The 15,647-nt window shown below is 36.8% G+C and overlaps 1 protein-coding gene and 1 pseudogene across 1 annotated transcript; both read left to right on the forward strand.

The window, feature by feature from the left end:
- Nucleotides 1-10,572: 10,572 nt before the first annotated feature.
- LOC120205631 lies at nucleotides 10,573-12,542 on the forward strand (annotated as a pseudogene).
- On the forward strand, nucleotides 12,202-14,987 carry LOC120205682 (putative ripening-related protein 1). Its single transcript, XM_039205522.1, has 4 exons — nucleotides 12,202-12,216; nucleotides 12,343-12,591; nucleotides 14,522-14,587; nucleotides 14,682-14,987. Exons 1-4 carry the CDS (start codon nucleotides 12,202-12,204, stop codon nucleotides 14,985-14,987), a joined length of 636 nt encoding a protein of 211 aa, XP_039061453.1.
- The last annotated feature ends 660 nt before the right edge of the window (nucleotides 14,988-15,647 follow it).

Raw genomic sequence — 15,647 nt, forward strand, 5'->3', positions numbered from 1 at the left:
AAAATTTACTCGCCTCGCATCCTTCTTATTCACATCCGTTCGCCCATTATCTACTTATAATATAAATTTTAGAATATTATAAATTTAAATATAATTTTAGAGATTATTACGTAATTTTAAGATTTTATAAGTGTCAACACACATTTTCGTCCTACTAGGATTCAAACTCCTAAAAATAGGATAGAATTTTAGGATTCAAACTCCTAAAAATAGGATAACATTTTGCTATGATTCAAACTCCTAAAAATAGGATAGAGTTCTACTATGATTTAAACTCCTAAAGATAGGATCCACAAGCACTATAAATAGCCATTGTAACTCACCATTGTAACAGACGATTTACACACAAAACACAGAGGAAAGCACGGAAAATACAAAGGTAAAGTTGTTGTAAACGATTCGAAAAGGAAATAAAAGGTAGCATCTTTTTTTACATTGGTTCGTTCATTTCTCGCATGTGCACGTTATTTTTCTTGAGATTTGGTTCGAATAACCCAAAACGTGGGTTGCGCCGATGACTAAAAAAGGGTGGAATTTCGAAGTTTCGAACCTAGATCTACCCCCGAGGCGTGTTCATTTTTTTAAAATATTTAATTCTCCCCCCTAAATCATTTTTTTCCTACTTTATTATTCTTGTTATATATGCATATTACTTTCTATTAATTTTATTATATGTATATATGTTTTTTATTAGTGTTATTATATATATATATATATATATATATATATATATTTTATTTTGCATGTATATATATATGATTTTCTTTTATTTATTTTATTTACTTTATTATCATTTATTCATCTCTTCTAATCCATATTTTGACTTTTAAAGGGTATATTTGTAAATTCGTCAAAGGTAAGTAATTTTGGATCATTATTTTATCTTTTAATTTAACTTGTTATTTTTCTTAATTAAGACAACTGGAAATTACGTAGTACCGAAAGGGCGGTTCAAGGGTGCTAATCCTTCCTTGACCGTAACCGACTCCCGAGCCCGACATATTTCTGGTAAGACGCAGATCAGGTAAGAAATAGGGTATCGATCAACCCATTTATCTTTAAATAAATGATCGGTGGCGACTCCAATCCATTTACCTAAGTCGAAGCCCAATTCTGGGGGCCCAACTGAAAGACGGTTGCGACAGCTTGGCGACTCCGCTGGGGACACAGGTAAGTGAGTCAGGCTAAGGTAATTTCCAGTTGTCTTTTTAACGAAAAGGGTAAGTTTAAATTTTAAGGTAATATTTCGATCCTTTTTACTCACTTTTGATTATATTTTCGAGTAAATAGTTGGACTAATCGTTTTCTCATGATTTCAGCCTTCAAAGTTTTTTTTCATCTAAGGCTCTATACCCGAGCTCCAAACCCTATTTTAAGTGGGGGTGAAAGCGACGCCTTCGTGTGAATTTATTCACCGTGCGGGCCTAGCAAGTAGCCTTCGGGATTCATATACCTTATGTCTTCGTGTGAATTTATTCACCGTGCGGGCATAAGGGAATGTGTCCTCTCGAGTTTAACTTAGTCCATACAAGCCTGTGATGGGTTTAGGACTAAGGGTCTGGCAAACCCAAGGGGGCACCGGCAAGGAGAACTCGGGTACCATTTTTTTAGAACCTAAACCGGGAGATGATGGAGAATTAGAGCCCACCTCAAAACCTCATTCCAAACCTTAGGCTGCTTTGATTTTATTTCCTGCCTTACTTTATGTTCAAAGCATGCGAACTAGACAAATATGCGATTAGGATTTGTTTGAGATTAGCATGCGGGATAGAGATCATGTCCGGGTAGGAATAATAAGCATGTGGGGTAGATATCATGTGGGGTAGGATTTTTCATTTTCATGATCGTTTTTTATTTTTCACCTCACTAACTCTTTTCATCTTTCTTTTCTTTTCTTTTATTTTCATCACTTGCATCATTTAAAAGAGGTATTGATCCACTAAAACGTGTTTGTTAAAACTCGAATAATCTGAATCCATGAACAAAGGTGTTGTAATACAAGAGATGAAAATACAAAGGATAGTCTACAAGGCGACTATGTGTCACATTCAATCCAGAAGACGTGGTGCCCACAATTGAAGAGTATATCACTCTGCTGCATTATAAAGGACTCAGAATGAACCGGGTCTACATCAAGCACAATGAAAGCTTATCTTTGAAGAACTGACTGGAAGAGGTTGCAGGGGCAGGATGAAGGTTATGTATCTTGGAAGTCCCTTTGAACACGACAATGGCAAAATGATAGCTGAAATTGGAGACCATTGCTGGCGAATTCAAGAAACAGATTATTGAACTTCACATAGTTCCTATCAATTAAGGGCTCCAATGACGAATTCGTTGGGAACAGGCTCAACAAAAGTAGGTGCTCGAGATGCGATCATTCGAGACTTCTTGGACCAATACGAAAAATAACTCAACATTTTCACGGTTCATCCAGAGAGGCTGGAGCGGTTCGACAGGTTATTCAACCGGTGAAAGACGAAAGCATAAGACTAGTCAACATGTCAGAAGCTGTCAGGATATTTTTGTCTCTTAAAAGATAAAACATTTTTGTCCCCAATAAGGATTATTCATAATAACAGGCACATTTCTTGGATCAATGCCTCGAACATTTCATGCATTCTTGCATTTTTGCATCTTCATCTACATTTTTAAGCATTTTCATAAACATGAAATTAAGTCATAGAGGATTCGATGAAGTGGTCTTAACCACATTACACCACATGAAAGCAAGATTTTAACAATTAAAGAAAAACTGAAATCAGTACAGGGGGAGCTGAATCAGCTGATTGTAGGACTAAGCCTGCCAGGATGATCTTAGAAAAGAGTACCCATCTCCTAAGGGCTACGATGTTGAAGCTGTTGCCACATAAGGATTCCCAAAAATTCTTCTGAAAACTATAAGGCGCTTGCCGAAGAAGGGGGCATGTCATATACCATTTGTACTTATAGGATTGTTTTGTTTGAACACATCTTTTAAACGATTGAATTTATGCTACTTTCTAAGGTGGAGCAATTGAACAAATTTTAATCTTTAGTTCTTCGAATATTAAATGAATTAAGGATTCTTTTAACTCTTCAAGAATTATAGATTTTTGACATATGACAAGATTAGACCTTTCTTATCATGTCTCAAACCCCAAAATGAAATACCTTGATCATTACCAAAAAGACCAAATTTTGACATAACTTCCCTTTGAAATTCTTGAACATTGTCTTTATCTTTTTGATACACCCATACCTTTCTTTGAGTCAAATAAAGTCACACCATTAGACTCAAAATTGACATTTTAATACCCAAGGCATTGAGTTGTTCATTTGAACATGAGCATTCTTCTAAGACACAATTTGGGGCATCTCGCCGGGAGCCTGAACATTGAGATATGTTGGGAGCAAGGAGCAAAAAAACAATTCATTCGAAATAATTCTATCACGCATTAACTACACTATTTTCATGTGAATGAAATTAATCCTGAAAATCTATCCCCCTGGGGATACCTCTTCTGTGAGGACTTCCATGTATGAAATGATGAACGGCTTTCTTTCTTTATCCCTTTACAACAGGAGAAAATATATATCCCTTGTGTCCCCTTTTGAGCCTGTAGTATTTTTCTTCTGATTCAACCCTAACCAAGGATCACCCTCCACATTGGGGGGCAAGGTGGAAGAAATCTGCTCACATGAGTGAAGACATCAATCAAAAGGAGACACCAAAAGGTGGACCAAATGGCAAGTGCGAAGATCCAATCAAGAACAAAAAAGAAAAGAAGCAAAAAAGCAAAAAAAAAAAACAAAGAAAAAGAGAAACAAGAACAAAAGAAAAAAAGAGCAAAAATCAAAAAGAAAAAGGGACAAAAAGCACATGCAAAGATTCCCTAAAGACAAATGGCACATCAAGCTTCAAACTATGAGATTGATCAAGCACAATCATTCCCGAATCTCTGAATCACTTCACTCGAAGATCATGGAACATCCAGAGAAAATCCAGAGAAACACATATGAGCAGATCCAAATTGAGCAAGACAGGATTGAAGGCATCAGAATGAATTGATCCTTGGTTCAACACCCTGAAACACTTGTTTGGGCCTATTTATCCTTTTCTTTCATAACCATGAGCCTTGGCCTACATTACGTGACTTAAAAGTCCCTTCTAATCATACATGGATTTCTAAACAGAAGATACTATCTTCAGATTTCATCCCGCCCATCAGGATTAATCTTTGTTTGCAAAAAAACAATGTAATTAATGTATGATAGAGAAAAATAACAAAGGGGGGTTCAAGACGTAAATCCTGAATAACGTCTTGAAACCAAAGGAGTGTTCGAGTTGAAAACCTGAAAAGGCGGCTCGAATATAAAAATTGTGCAACTGAGGCGATCACACAAATTCCTCGATAAGGCATCACACAATCCGAGTGTGACCATAAAAGCTGGGAGTCGGAGAACACTTCTAGTAGATGAGCATGCAAGCTACCCCATCAAACCTTTGAGCATCAAATGTCAAACCATTTAGCATCAAATGAACAAAAATGCCAAACCTTTGACCAAACACAATAACCTGAGACTTTTTATCCTTTCTTTGCTTGACCATTTCCCAAAAATAGCTTTGATCTTGGCACATGTCAAATAGCTATAATTTATTGAAGGATTAACATTGTAATTAATTCTTTGATATCCGATGAACTCTAGTTTTATGATTTGTCTCAATTGTAAAACCGTGAAAGTGACAATATTTTCAAAACTTTGGATCAAACATCTTTCAAAACTCTTTTAATTGATATTTTCAGAACTTTGAAAATAAAAGAGAAAGAAAAACATTTTTTTTCAAACAAGACAGCCTCTCTAGAGTGGATCTTGGTAAATGACATGTGACTCTTAGACATAAAGTTCGTGCTCAGAATCAATGATGAAGCAAGAAATGAGGAACATTTGGGGCATCTTTGAAGATTCAACATCAAATATTGGGGCATTTTTTGATATTGGGGCATCTTTGGGGATTCAACATCCTAATGCAAATTATCAGACCTTTTTCAGGAGATAAAATATAACCAATTCTTGTTACATGCATCTTATGCATACATTTTAGAGCATCATATCTATCATTTTCTTTCCACGTACATAATTTTTACAGCTTTAGAGTCAAGTTTGACTTCAAGACGAAGGATACTCGATTCAAAAGCACCTTTACAGATTGATGTCGGTTGTTTAGCTCAGCAGCAAGAAACTACACTTCAACCAACTCGACAGACAGAAAGATCGATATTCATTTTCAGATTCGACATTTCCAATATAAATTCTGTCTCGCTTGAGACAGTCTCATTTAATGCAGATGATTATCTCACTTGAGATTGCTTTTTTAAAACAGACTTTGTCTCACTTGGGACTGTTTTACTCGAAAGAAGATTTATTTCACTCATGATTGTTTTTCTTAAAACAAGATTTGTCTCGCTTGAGACCGTTTTCACTAGAAGAGTTTTGTCTCTCTTGAGACAGTTTCCCTTGAAACATATTTTGTCTCTCTTGAGACAGTTTCTCTTGAAACAAATTTCGTCTATCTTGAGACAGTTTCCCTTGAAATAAATTTTGTCTCTCTTGAGACAGTTTCCCTTGAAACAAAATATTTGAATATGTTTTCTTTGAAACAAATTCCGTCTCCCTTGAGACAGTTTCTTGTGGAACTAAGTTTTGTCTCTCTTGAGACAGTTTCTCTTGAAACAATTTTCGTCTATCTTGAGACAGTTTCCCTTGAAACGAAACCTTTGAATTTATTTCCCCTAAAATAAATTTTGTCTCCCTTGAGACAGTTACTCTTGAAACACAAAATCTTCAAATTTATTTCCCTTAAAAAATAATTTTGTTTCCCTTGAGACCGTTTCTCATGAAACAACAGATATCTTTGAGATCGTTTCCCTTGAAACGAATTCTATCTCTTTCAAGACAACTTCTTTTGAAGCATCATCTGAACTGTTACACTCAGCTCATGCACATACTTGAGATGGTCGAGAAGCATTTCTCAAATCAAAAATAGAATGTACACATCAGATTTGAACATTTGAAGAATTCAAGATCAGGGATCAAAATTTGAAGATTCAAGAATCAAGATTCCAGACAGGCAACTGGAGATCGAGATTTCTCTCCAGAGCCCCAAGATAACATATGTTGCATATGCATTTTAGGCACACCTAAGAGAATTGCATCCATAGCATCACATATATGCATAACTTTTTCAGGTTTTAGCTAGAGTCAATTTCAACTTCGCGGCGAAGGATATTGCACTCAAAGCGACACAATTTGCTCGAGAGTGGATTTCAACTTCACGACGAAGGATATCTAGCTCGAAGCTAAACTTCATAATAAAGGGGTCTCCAAGGTTTCAACTTCACGGCGAAGGGAATTGTGTCCACCCGCAACATACAATACTTGGATTTCAACTTCACGACGAAGGATATTCAAGTCAAGGCTCAACTTCACAACAAAGGGGCCATCCGCGATTTCAACTCCACGACGGAGGATATCGTGGCACTCGAGACAACACAAGTTCAACTTCACAACGAAGGGACGGCTGGTTGTCAACAAACAACTTCTCAATTTCAGAGCCAATTTCAACTTCACAACGAAGGATATTGGACTCCAGACAACGCAAGTTCAACTTCACGACGAAGGGACCGCTGGTTGTCAATAAACAATTTTCCCAATTTCAGAGCCAATTTCAACTTCACAGCGAAGGATATTGGACTCCAGACAACGCAAGTTCAACTTCACGACGAAGGGACCGCTGGTTGTCAACAACAACTTCCCAATCTCAGAGCCAATTTCAACTTCACAACGAAGGATATTGGACTCCAGACAATGCAAGTTCAACTTCACGACGAAGGGACCGCTGCTTGTCAACAACAACTTTCCAGTCTCAGAGCCAATTTCAACTTCACAACGAAGGATATTGGACTCCAGACGACGCAAGTTCAACTTCACGACGAAGGGACCGCTGCTTGTCAACAAAATTTCATTCAGAGCCAATTTCAACTTCACAGCGAAGGATATTGGACTCCAGACAATGCAAGTTCAACTTCACGACGAAGGGACCGCTGCTTGTCAACAACAACTTTCCAATCTCAGAGCCAATTTCAACTTCACAACGAAGGATATTGGACTCCAGACAACGCAAGTTCAACTTCACGACGAAGGGACCGCTGCTTGTCAACAAAATTTCATTCAGAGCCAATTTCAACTTCACAGCGAAGGATATTGGACTCCAGACAATGCAAGTTCAACTTCACGACGAAGGGACCGCTGTTTGTCAACAACAACTTCCCAATCCCAGAGCCAATTTCAACTTTACAACGAAAGATATTGGACTCCAGACAACGCAAGTTCAACTTCACGACGAAGGGACCGCTGCTTGTCAACAAAATTTCATTCAGATTCAATTTCAACTTCACAACGAAGGATATTGGACTCGAGGCAACACAAGTTCAACTTCACAACGAAGGGACGGCTGGTTGTCAACAAACAATTTCCCGGTTCCAGAGCCAATTTCAACTTCACGACGGAGGATATTGGACTTGGAACAATGCTACTTACTTGGATTTCAACTTCACGACGAAGGCTATCCAACTCAAAGAAAGATTATCTGCCATCAAAATTGTCGAGTTCGACTCCATTCAGCTCGATGACACATCAATCACACTACTTTCCGGTTGCAGTCGAGGTTTTCAAGTCGAGAAGAGGACCTGGGTTAGCCATGCCTTAGTGACAAGCAACCATTTTCAAACAGCATAGCTTAAGTCAAAGCTATCTGTCAATGAAGATTTCTGAGTTCGATTCCGATCCAAGGTCTTTAAACCGAGAAGAAGACCGAAGGGTAACGGGAAGCCACGTGCTGATTCAAATTCCGAACTACGGCTTTAATTTCATATCATTTCAAGATGAACTCGACTTCACGATGGAGGAGTCATCCGTAACTCAATTCGACAGGGAGTTATTGAAACATCAGAGTCAATTTTCAACTCAACCGAACGAAAAGTGTGTCTTTTAATCTTTGCCCTATCCCCGTTATACGACTATGGGCAAAGAGGGGCAGCTGTCAACACACATTTTCGTCCTACTAGGATTCAAACTCCTAAAAATAGGATAGAATTTTAGGATTCAAACTCCTAAAAATAGGATAACATTTTGCTATGATTCAAACTCCTAAAAATAGGATAGAGTTCTACTATGATTTAAACTCCTAAAGATAGGATCCACAAGCACTATAAATAGCCATTGTAACTCACCATTGTAACAGACGATTTACACACAAAACACAGAGGAAAGCACGGAAAATACAAAGGTAAAGTTGTTGTAAACGATTCGAAAAGGAAATAAAAGGTAGCATCTTTTTTTACATTGGTTCGTTCATTTCTCGCATGTGCACGTTATTTTTCTTGAGATTTGGTTCGAATAACCCAAAACGTGGGTTGCGCCGATGACTAAAAAAGGGTGGAATTTCGAAGTTTCGAACCTAGATCTACCCCCGAGGCGTGTTCATTTTTTTAAAATATTTAATTCTCCCCCCTAAATCATTTTTTTCCTACTTTATTATTCTTGTTATATATGCATATTACTTTCTATTAATTTTATTATATATGTATATATGTTTTTTTATTAGTGTTATTATATATATATATATTTATATTTCCTATTTTGCATGTATATATATGTATATTACTTTTGATTTTCTTTTATTTATTATTATTATTTTACTTATATATATATGCTTTTATTTGTTTTACTTTATTTATCATTTATTCATCTCTTCTAATCCATATTTTGACTTTTAAAGGGTATATTTGTAAATTCGTCAAAGGTAAGTAATTTTGGATCATTATTTTATCTTTTAATTTAACTTGTTATTTTTCTTAATTAAGACAACTGGAAATTACGTAGTACCGAAAGGGCGGTTCAAGGGTGCTAATCCTTCCTTGACCGTAACCGACTCCCGAGCCCGACATATTTCTGGTAAGACGCAGATCAGGTAAGAAATAGGGTATCCGATCAACCCATTTATCTTTAAATAAATGATCGGTGGCGACTCCAATCCATTTACCTAAGTCGAAGCCCAATTCTGGGGGCCCAACTGAAAGACGGTTGCGACAATAAGATATAATTTTTATAATTTAAATTAAGATATAATATTTTTAGAATTGAAGATTATTCCTTATATAATCTGTGAGGTTACTAACAGGTGGGTATGAACGTGTATAAGTGAGTACGAGAAAGGTGGCGGTTAACTAGTTGGGTAGTGAGAGTAGATTTTAGAATATACTCACATAAGCGGTATGGATTTAAAAATTTTATCCATCGTGAGTGGTTAGTAGATGACGAATACACATATATTAGATGAATATGGAGATGGGAAGGGGTACATGTACCTGTACTTGCACCTGCCTCCCCCCGCCCTGTCTCATCACGCCTATTTGTCATCTTTAAATTGTTCACTCGTGTCTCATATGAAAAATTATTAGATAGACCAAACTTATTACGTCATTCGTAATTTTAATTATAACATTTTTTATCTTATTTTTTTAGTGAATCTTTTTTTTTCTATATGTAAATAAAGAGTAGAGAGTTATTTTAAAATTATGATTCACTATAAATAATATGATAAATCGGGAACTTAAAATAATTCCTCGTTTGTTTGTTTCCCTTCAATAAAAATTTGCCACGTCGGATTAACCAATAACAGTGTATATAAATGGGGTAAACTACACTAATAATCACTTAACTTTTAAAATGCTTTCATTTTGTTCACAAGAATCAAATATTTTCATCAAAATAACTGTTGGTGATGAAAACTTCCATTTAAACGCACAAACTAACGTATCATAATTTTTTTTTGTTGCCTTTGACAAAGCAAAATCAATTTTGTACACATGGGTGACGCAAAATGAAGACAAAAGCATCGTCGCCAATTCCACTCAATTATTTGTCACGGAAGAAGATGATGGAGAGAACCTTTCCAAGATAAGTATAAAGATGAAAACTTTCAGACAAAACGAGGATCAACAACGAAGAAACGAACGATAAACAGATTTTATCATGGTGAAGTGAAGAAGGGGGGAGAGAGAGGTTAAGGAAAGAAAGAGAAAAAGCTTCACACAACAATAGCTTCTTTTCAGTAATCCCCGGTCTCTTTAGATCCCCTTAATCTCTTTACTGAGACTACTTAACTTTCTCTCTTTCAAAAAGGCCCCCATTTTCTTCAAAGCTTCTTACTTTCTAAAGGCTGCAACTTTAACCTCAGTTCACTAATGTAAGTTACTTCCTCTTTCCTGGGTCTTTTATTCTGCTTGGTGTTTTAAGGAAGTTGTAGCTGTTCTTTTAACTCAGCTCTACTTTATTTTTTGTTTTATGGCATGACTTCAGCTTTTGTATTTTTCTCAAATAACTACGTGTGTAAATTGTTCTCTTTGGCTGGTGATTTTACCGTGAAAGATGATTCGTTTGTAACATTAAAAGGTTATCTCTTTGATCTGTGTTCTGAGTTTTGGTTTCTTGGAATATGAACCTGGAAACAAGTTCTTCATCGACTTCTTACAATTTGGAGCTCCACTTAACCATTTTGTATCAAACTATCGTTTTAGTTACTTAAAATAAGCTTGTAAGCTGACTTGAAAGCACATTCAAGTACATTTTATTCGAGGAAGATGCATGGATCGAAAGGATGCTATGGCATTACCAGGGTCTGGATCATATAATATTCAACAAAGAGAGATAACTGGTTGGGGATCCGGAATACACGGATCACCAGGCATTCATATATTACCTAGATCAAATGTACAATAACGTGTATCAGTGCCACTACCGTGGGATCGACCTCACCTGTGTAGTCTTCACCGGCAGTTACGACCCCTCACAGTGTCGATCTAGGCACACCTTCAGCTGTGCCTCCTAGTGAGACCGTGAAACGGAAGCAAGGAAGGCCCCGGAAGTATGGACCGGATGGGACTGTTTCATTGGCATTGACTCCTGCTGCATCAGCGACTCATCCTGGGATGATAACAGCGAGCCAGAAACGAGGAAGAGGGCGGCCACTGGGTACCGGAAGGAAGCAACAACTTGCTTCCCTTGTGTCCTAATGTTAATGCTGGAATGTAAATTGTTGGTGTCCTAATGTTTTGCCTGTTCTGTTCTTGCTCTGTGTTTAATGTTGCCAATATGTCCACTTGTTTTGCTAGGTAGGTGTATGACTCTCTGGTTCGGCATGGATGGTATTTACGCCGCACGTCATCACCGTTGCAACCAGAGAAGTATGCAGTTTTCTTTTATTTATCACTATCTGGTTCCTACCCTCTAAAATATACTAGATATTAGGAGTCAATAGAGAGAAATATTAGGCCTAGTTGTACCCTGTTTCTCTCTGAAAACTAAGGCTTGAATTTTTCTTGTAGGATATTGCAACAAAATTAATGTCATTTTCACAGTAAGGGCCGAGAGCAATATTCATTTTGTCAGCCAATGAGGATGTCTCTACTCTAACTGGTACCGTCACATACGAGGTTTGAGCACTCAATAACCATATTCTGGCTGCTAATTTATTCTGAAATTCTTAAGTTAATGCATATAGTGTCCATTTTGATTTCCTTAGGGGCGTTTCGAGATATTATGCTTGTCAGGCTCGTACCTCTTGACCAGCGACAGTGGCTCAAGCAATCGAACCGACAGTCTTAGTGTGTCCCTTGCCAATCCTGATGGCCATGTCATCCGCGGAGGTGTTGGTGGGATGCTTATCGCCGCCAGCCCAGTTCAGGTAGCCTTTCGGTTGCCATGCCAGTTCTAATTGGTTAATGCTAGTTTTTGTAAGGCATGCTGCTCAAACTGTTTATGTCTGTTAAAATATAATGATGGACCATTACTGAACTTGAATGAATCAGGTGACAGAGGGAAGTTTTCTTTGGGGTGGTTCCAAGACAAAGAACAAGAAAGGCAGAGGCCAAGACGAACTAAAGGACATCGATAATCAGAGTGTTGATGATCAAGCAGCACCGCCTGGCATTTCACCAACTCAAAATCCTACTCCATCATTTTCGGCAGGTGTGTGGCCTGGTCCACGATCGATCGATGTACGCAACAATTCCCATGTCGACATTGATCTAATGCGCGGATGATTCTTTCCTCTAATAATTTCATGAGGGCTAAGGTGTTTGAAGTGTATTAACATCTATGGTGATGGAAGAAGTGTGAGGGCTAAGTTTAATGAGGAATTGTGTATCATCACCACCCATTGGAAAACACTAGCTATCCCAACACATTTCCTTTAACAAATTCTGGTACTGAACTGAAACTGCATATTTCCTTTAATAGGCTTCAACTTCAATACTCTCTACTCAAATTTGTAAGATCGTTTTAACAATTTCCTCCATTGAAATCCAAGATGAACATGTTTCAAATCTCACTGGTCATCCTGTTCTCCTCCGTGGTTTTCAAAGCTTGAGAGAGGAGCACAATCTTGCTTTCGGGGTCATTTCTGTTGTTCGGATGGTGCTGGTCGAAATGGTGCATGGGACTGGTAATGTTGCAGCTTTTATGCCTACTTGCACACATCATTGTCAAGTGAAGCAAATTTCACCAGTTTAATCTTTTTTACGATGTTGTCAAGTGAAGCGAATTTATCAGATCTAATCAATAATTGGATAACCGCTTTTTGCTATAAAGCAACAATAAATTATTATATAAAAAATTAGTATAACTTTTCTTGGAACAAAATGACAATTTTTAAATATGAGGGGTTAAAATTATTGAATTGATTTGAAATAGGACTAATTTGATAGATTGTATAAGTTTTAAGGACTAAAACTATTAGGGTAAAATATGCATTTAGTACCTAAACTATCAGTTTTTATTCGTTTTAGTGCCTAAACTTTCAACTTTTTCAAAACAATACCTAACGTTTAGTTTTCATTTCATTTTAGTACCCTGTCGTTAAAACTTAACGCGTTTAGTACCTAAACTATCATTTTTTGTCTGTTTTAGTACCTAAACTTTATTTTTTTTTTCAAAATTTGATGTTAAATTTTGAAAATGGATACTAAAATGAAATAAAAACTAAACTTTAGGTATGATTTTGAAAAAATAAAAGTTTAAGTACTAAAAGGAATCAAAACTAATAATTGAGGTACTAAATACGTAATTTACCCAAACTAGTATGACATATTACTATTTACACTAATATTTATGCTTGTAAAGAAATATATGAATTGAGTGATATGTTTATGATTTAAAAAGGGTAAATTACATTGTTCCTCATTGTACTTTACTCTATTGTTCCTCACTGAACTTTACTCTCTCTCCTATTTTCCTCACCCAACTTTCAATTTGATTAATTTGCTCACTCTGTCGTTAATTATTTAATGGCGTTATGACGTGGCACCTGCATCAAAACGACGTCGTTTTGAAAAACTCAAATTTACTCTAAAATGAAGTCATTTCAATGAGTAAAATAGGAGAGAGAGTAAAGTTCAGTGACTCATGGTGTAATTTACCCTTTTTCCTTCTCTTCATTTTCTCTCCGCCAGCCACCATGTCATTTTCATTCCGGCCACCGTCGACCGCCATAGAGGGTGACCGTTCGGTCCCAAAATTCATGGTTCGATTCGTCTCAACTCCCTAAGTTCGAATTTAGTGGTTGTTTCACCGGAAAATGTTCCAAAACATGTGAATTTGGACTGAAATGTTTCGGTTTCCTCATTTTCAATCTCAAATTCGTGGACTTCGGAGCAAGTTCCGTCAAAATGGATGTCGAATTTGGACTCAAGGTATCGAGGCGAAGCGACCCATCACATTTTAGGACCGAACGACCACCATCTACGACGACCGACGATGGCATGGGCACCTTCTATTTTTTTTAATTATTTTATATTAAATAATAATAAATATCACATCATCCGTTGTTAGAGAGAAAAGTGAGCAAAATAATTCAATTGTAAAGTGCAATGAGCAAATTGATCAAATTGAAAGTTGGGAGAGGAAATTAGGAGAGACAATATAGTTCAGTGAGGAACGGTGTAATTTATCCTTTAAAAAAGCATTCATTTATGATCAAACACATAATTAAGTGACTTGTATTATATTTTTACCAAAATTTAAAATATTACAAGCTCAATCTAGAAACAAGATAGTATCCTTGTTACTTGCATATTGTTCAACACGTTAAATTCAGAGCCACGAGTATATTTAAAAAAAATATGCCACCCCCTTTATATTTGAATCAAGTGTGAGATTTAATCTTTGTATTTAACCGTGTTTTGATCCCAAAGCTATGTAAAATGTAACGAAATTTAACCTTTTGTAACACATCGTGCTGCTCCGAGCGATACTTGCGATGAAACCATGGAAATTTCTGGAAAAAACCAGGCTTTAGAATTGAGAGGGCCGATTTATATATATACTCCACGTCTTCGTGTTGTTGGCACCAAGAAGACATTGAAGATGAAGAGCAAGGGGTTTTTTCCTGCAATTATTCCTTTTATTTGCTTTGTTTTAGTCCTCGCTTGCTTCATTGGCAGAACCAATGGCAGGATACAAGGAAAAAACGCATGCATACCCAGAGGCAAGATAACATGCAGTAACGGGAAGTCCTACCCGATCTACAAATGTTCGCCACCGGTGTCGAACCATACGAAGGCGACATTGATGATTAACAGTTCGAGGAAGGCGGGGACGGTGGCGGACCGTCGGAATGTGACGGTAAATACCACTCTGATGACGACACTATTGTGGCGCTTTCGACCGGGTGGTTTAACCACCAAAAGAGGGGTAAGAAGTATATGAAAATCCATGGTAATGGAAAGAGTGTGAGGGCTAAGGTTGTCGGTGAATGTGACTCTACACGGGGATGTGCTCCTTGTCCTTACAACATCATTGACGCCTCGAAAGCGATATGGAAGACTCTTGGTGTTCCTGAGAGCGATTTGGGCGAAATAGACGTCTACTGGTCCGACTCTGATTGATTCTTTGGATCATATGTTTTTCAAGTATAATGTTATTTTAGAATAAAGATATTTTTTTACGAAAAATATCAGACATGATGTGCAATTCAGTCTACCAAGATCTGTCCTCTCAGATCAAGAAGAATAATAAATCGTTAAATAAAAAAAATTACTTAAATCTATAAGCTTTGTGTTTTTTATAGTTCAAATTAACATAAAAAAAATAATATGATTCTCTAGTCTTTAAGTGTTATTCTTTTCACAATAGAAATTAAGGTTATTACTTACCGTTTGACAATGAACGCTTAATCAAGCTGTAGAGCAGTAGTTGGTATTTGAACTCATAAGCTCTAGAAACAACAACGATTCTTTTAACCACTAATGTAAGTTAAAATGAGAGATTTTTATTCCAAGGAGTGGTTTTATATGGCTATGCCTCTCGAGGAGTTAGTTTGCATAATCGACTTCTCATAGGACTAGTAGAGGATATAATAATATGTGTTGGTACTGCTTAAAACACTACCGCACATTGAGTGGGAAATACCAATAGACTTATAGTGTTCATTATTCCTTTATCGAGTGATAGAGAACAAAATAAGGATAATATTGTGCGTTATTGCCGTAGTCTTGTGCTTGGGGACGAGGTTGTTCATTTGTTCATTATATTTTATTTTGTCTTGT

The sequence above is a fragment of the Hibiscus syriacus genome, unplaced genomic scaffold, assembly GCF_006381635.1.
Source record: "Hibiscus syriacus cultivar Baekdansim isolate YM2019G1 unplaced genomic scaffold, ASM638163v2 tig00012523_pilon, whole genome shotgun sequence".
Taxonomy (NCBI): Eukaryota; Viridiplantae; Streptophyta; class Magnoliopsida; order Malvales; family Malvaceae; genus Hibiscus; species Hibiscus syriacus.

Bases quoted from the DNA above. Each gene is read 5' to 3' on its own strand.
- LOC120205682 (XM_039205522.1), top strand. The intron at 12,592-14,521 runs GTGAAGCAAATT...GCTTTGTTTTAG, and splicing joins CTTGCACACATCATTGTCAA to TCCTCGCTTGCTTCATTGGC. The intron at 14,588-14,681 runs GCAAGATAACAT...GATGATTAACAG, and splicing joins AAACGCATGCATACCCAGAG to TTCGAGGAAGGCGGGGACGG.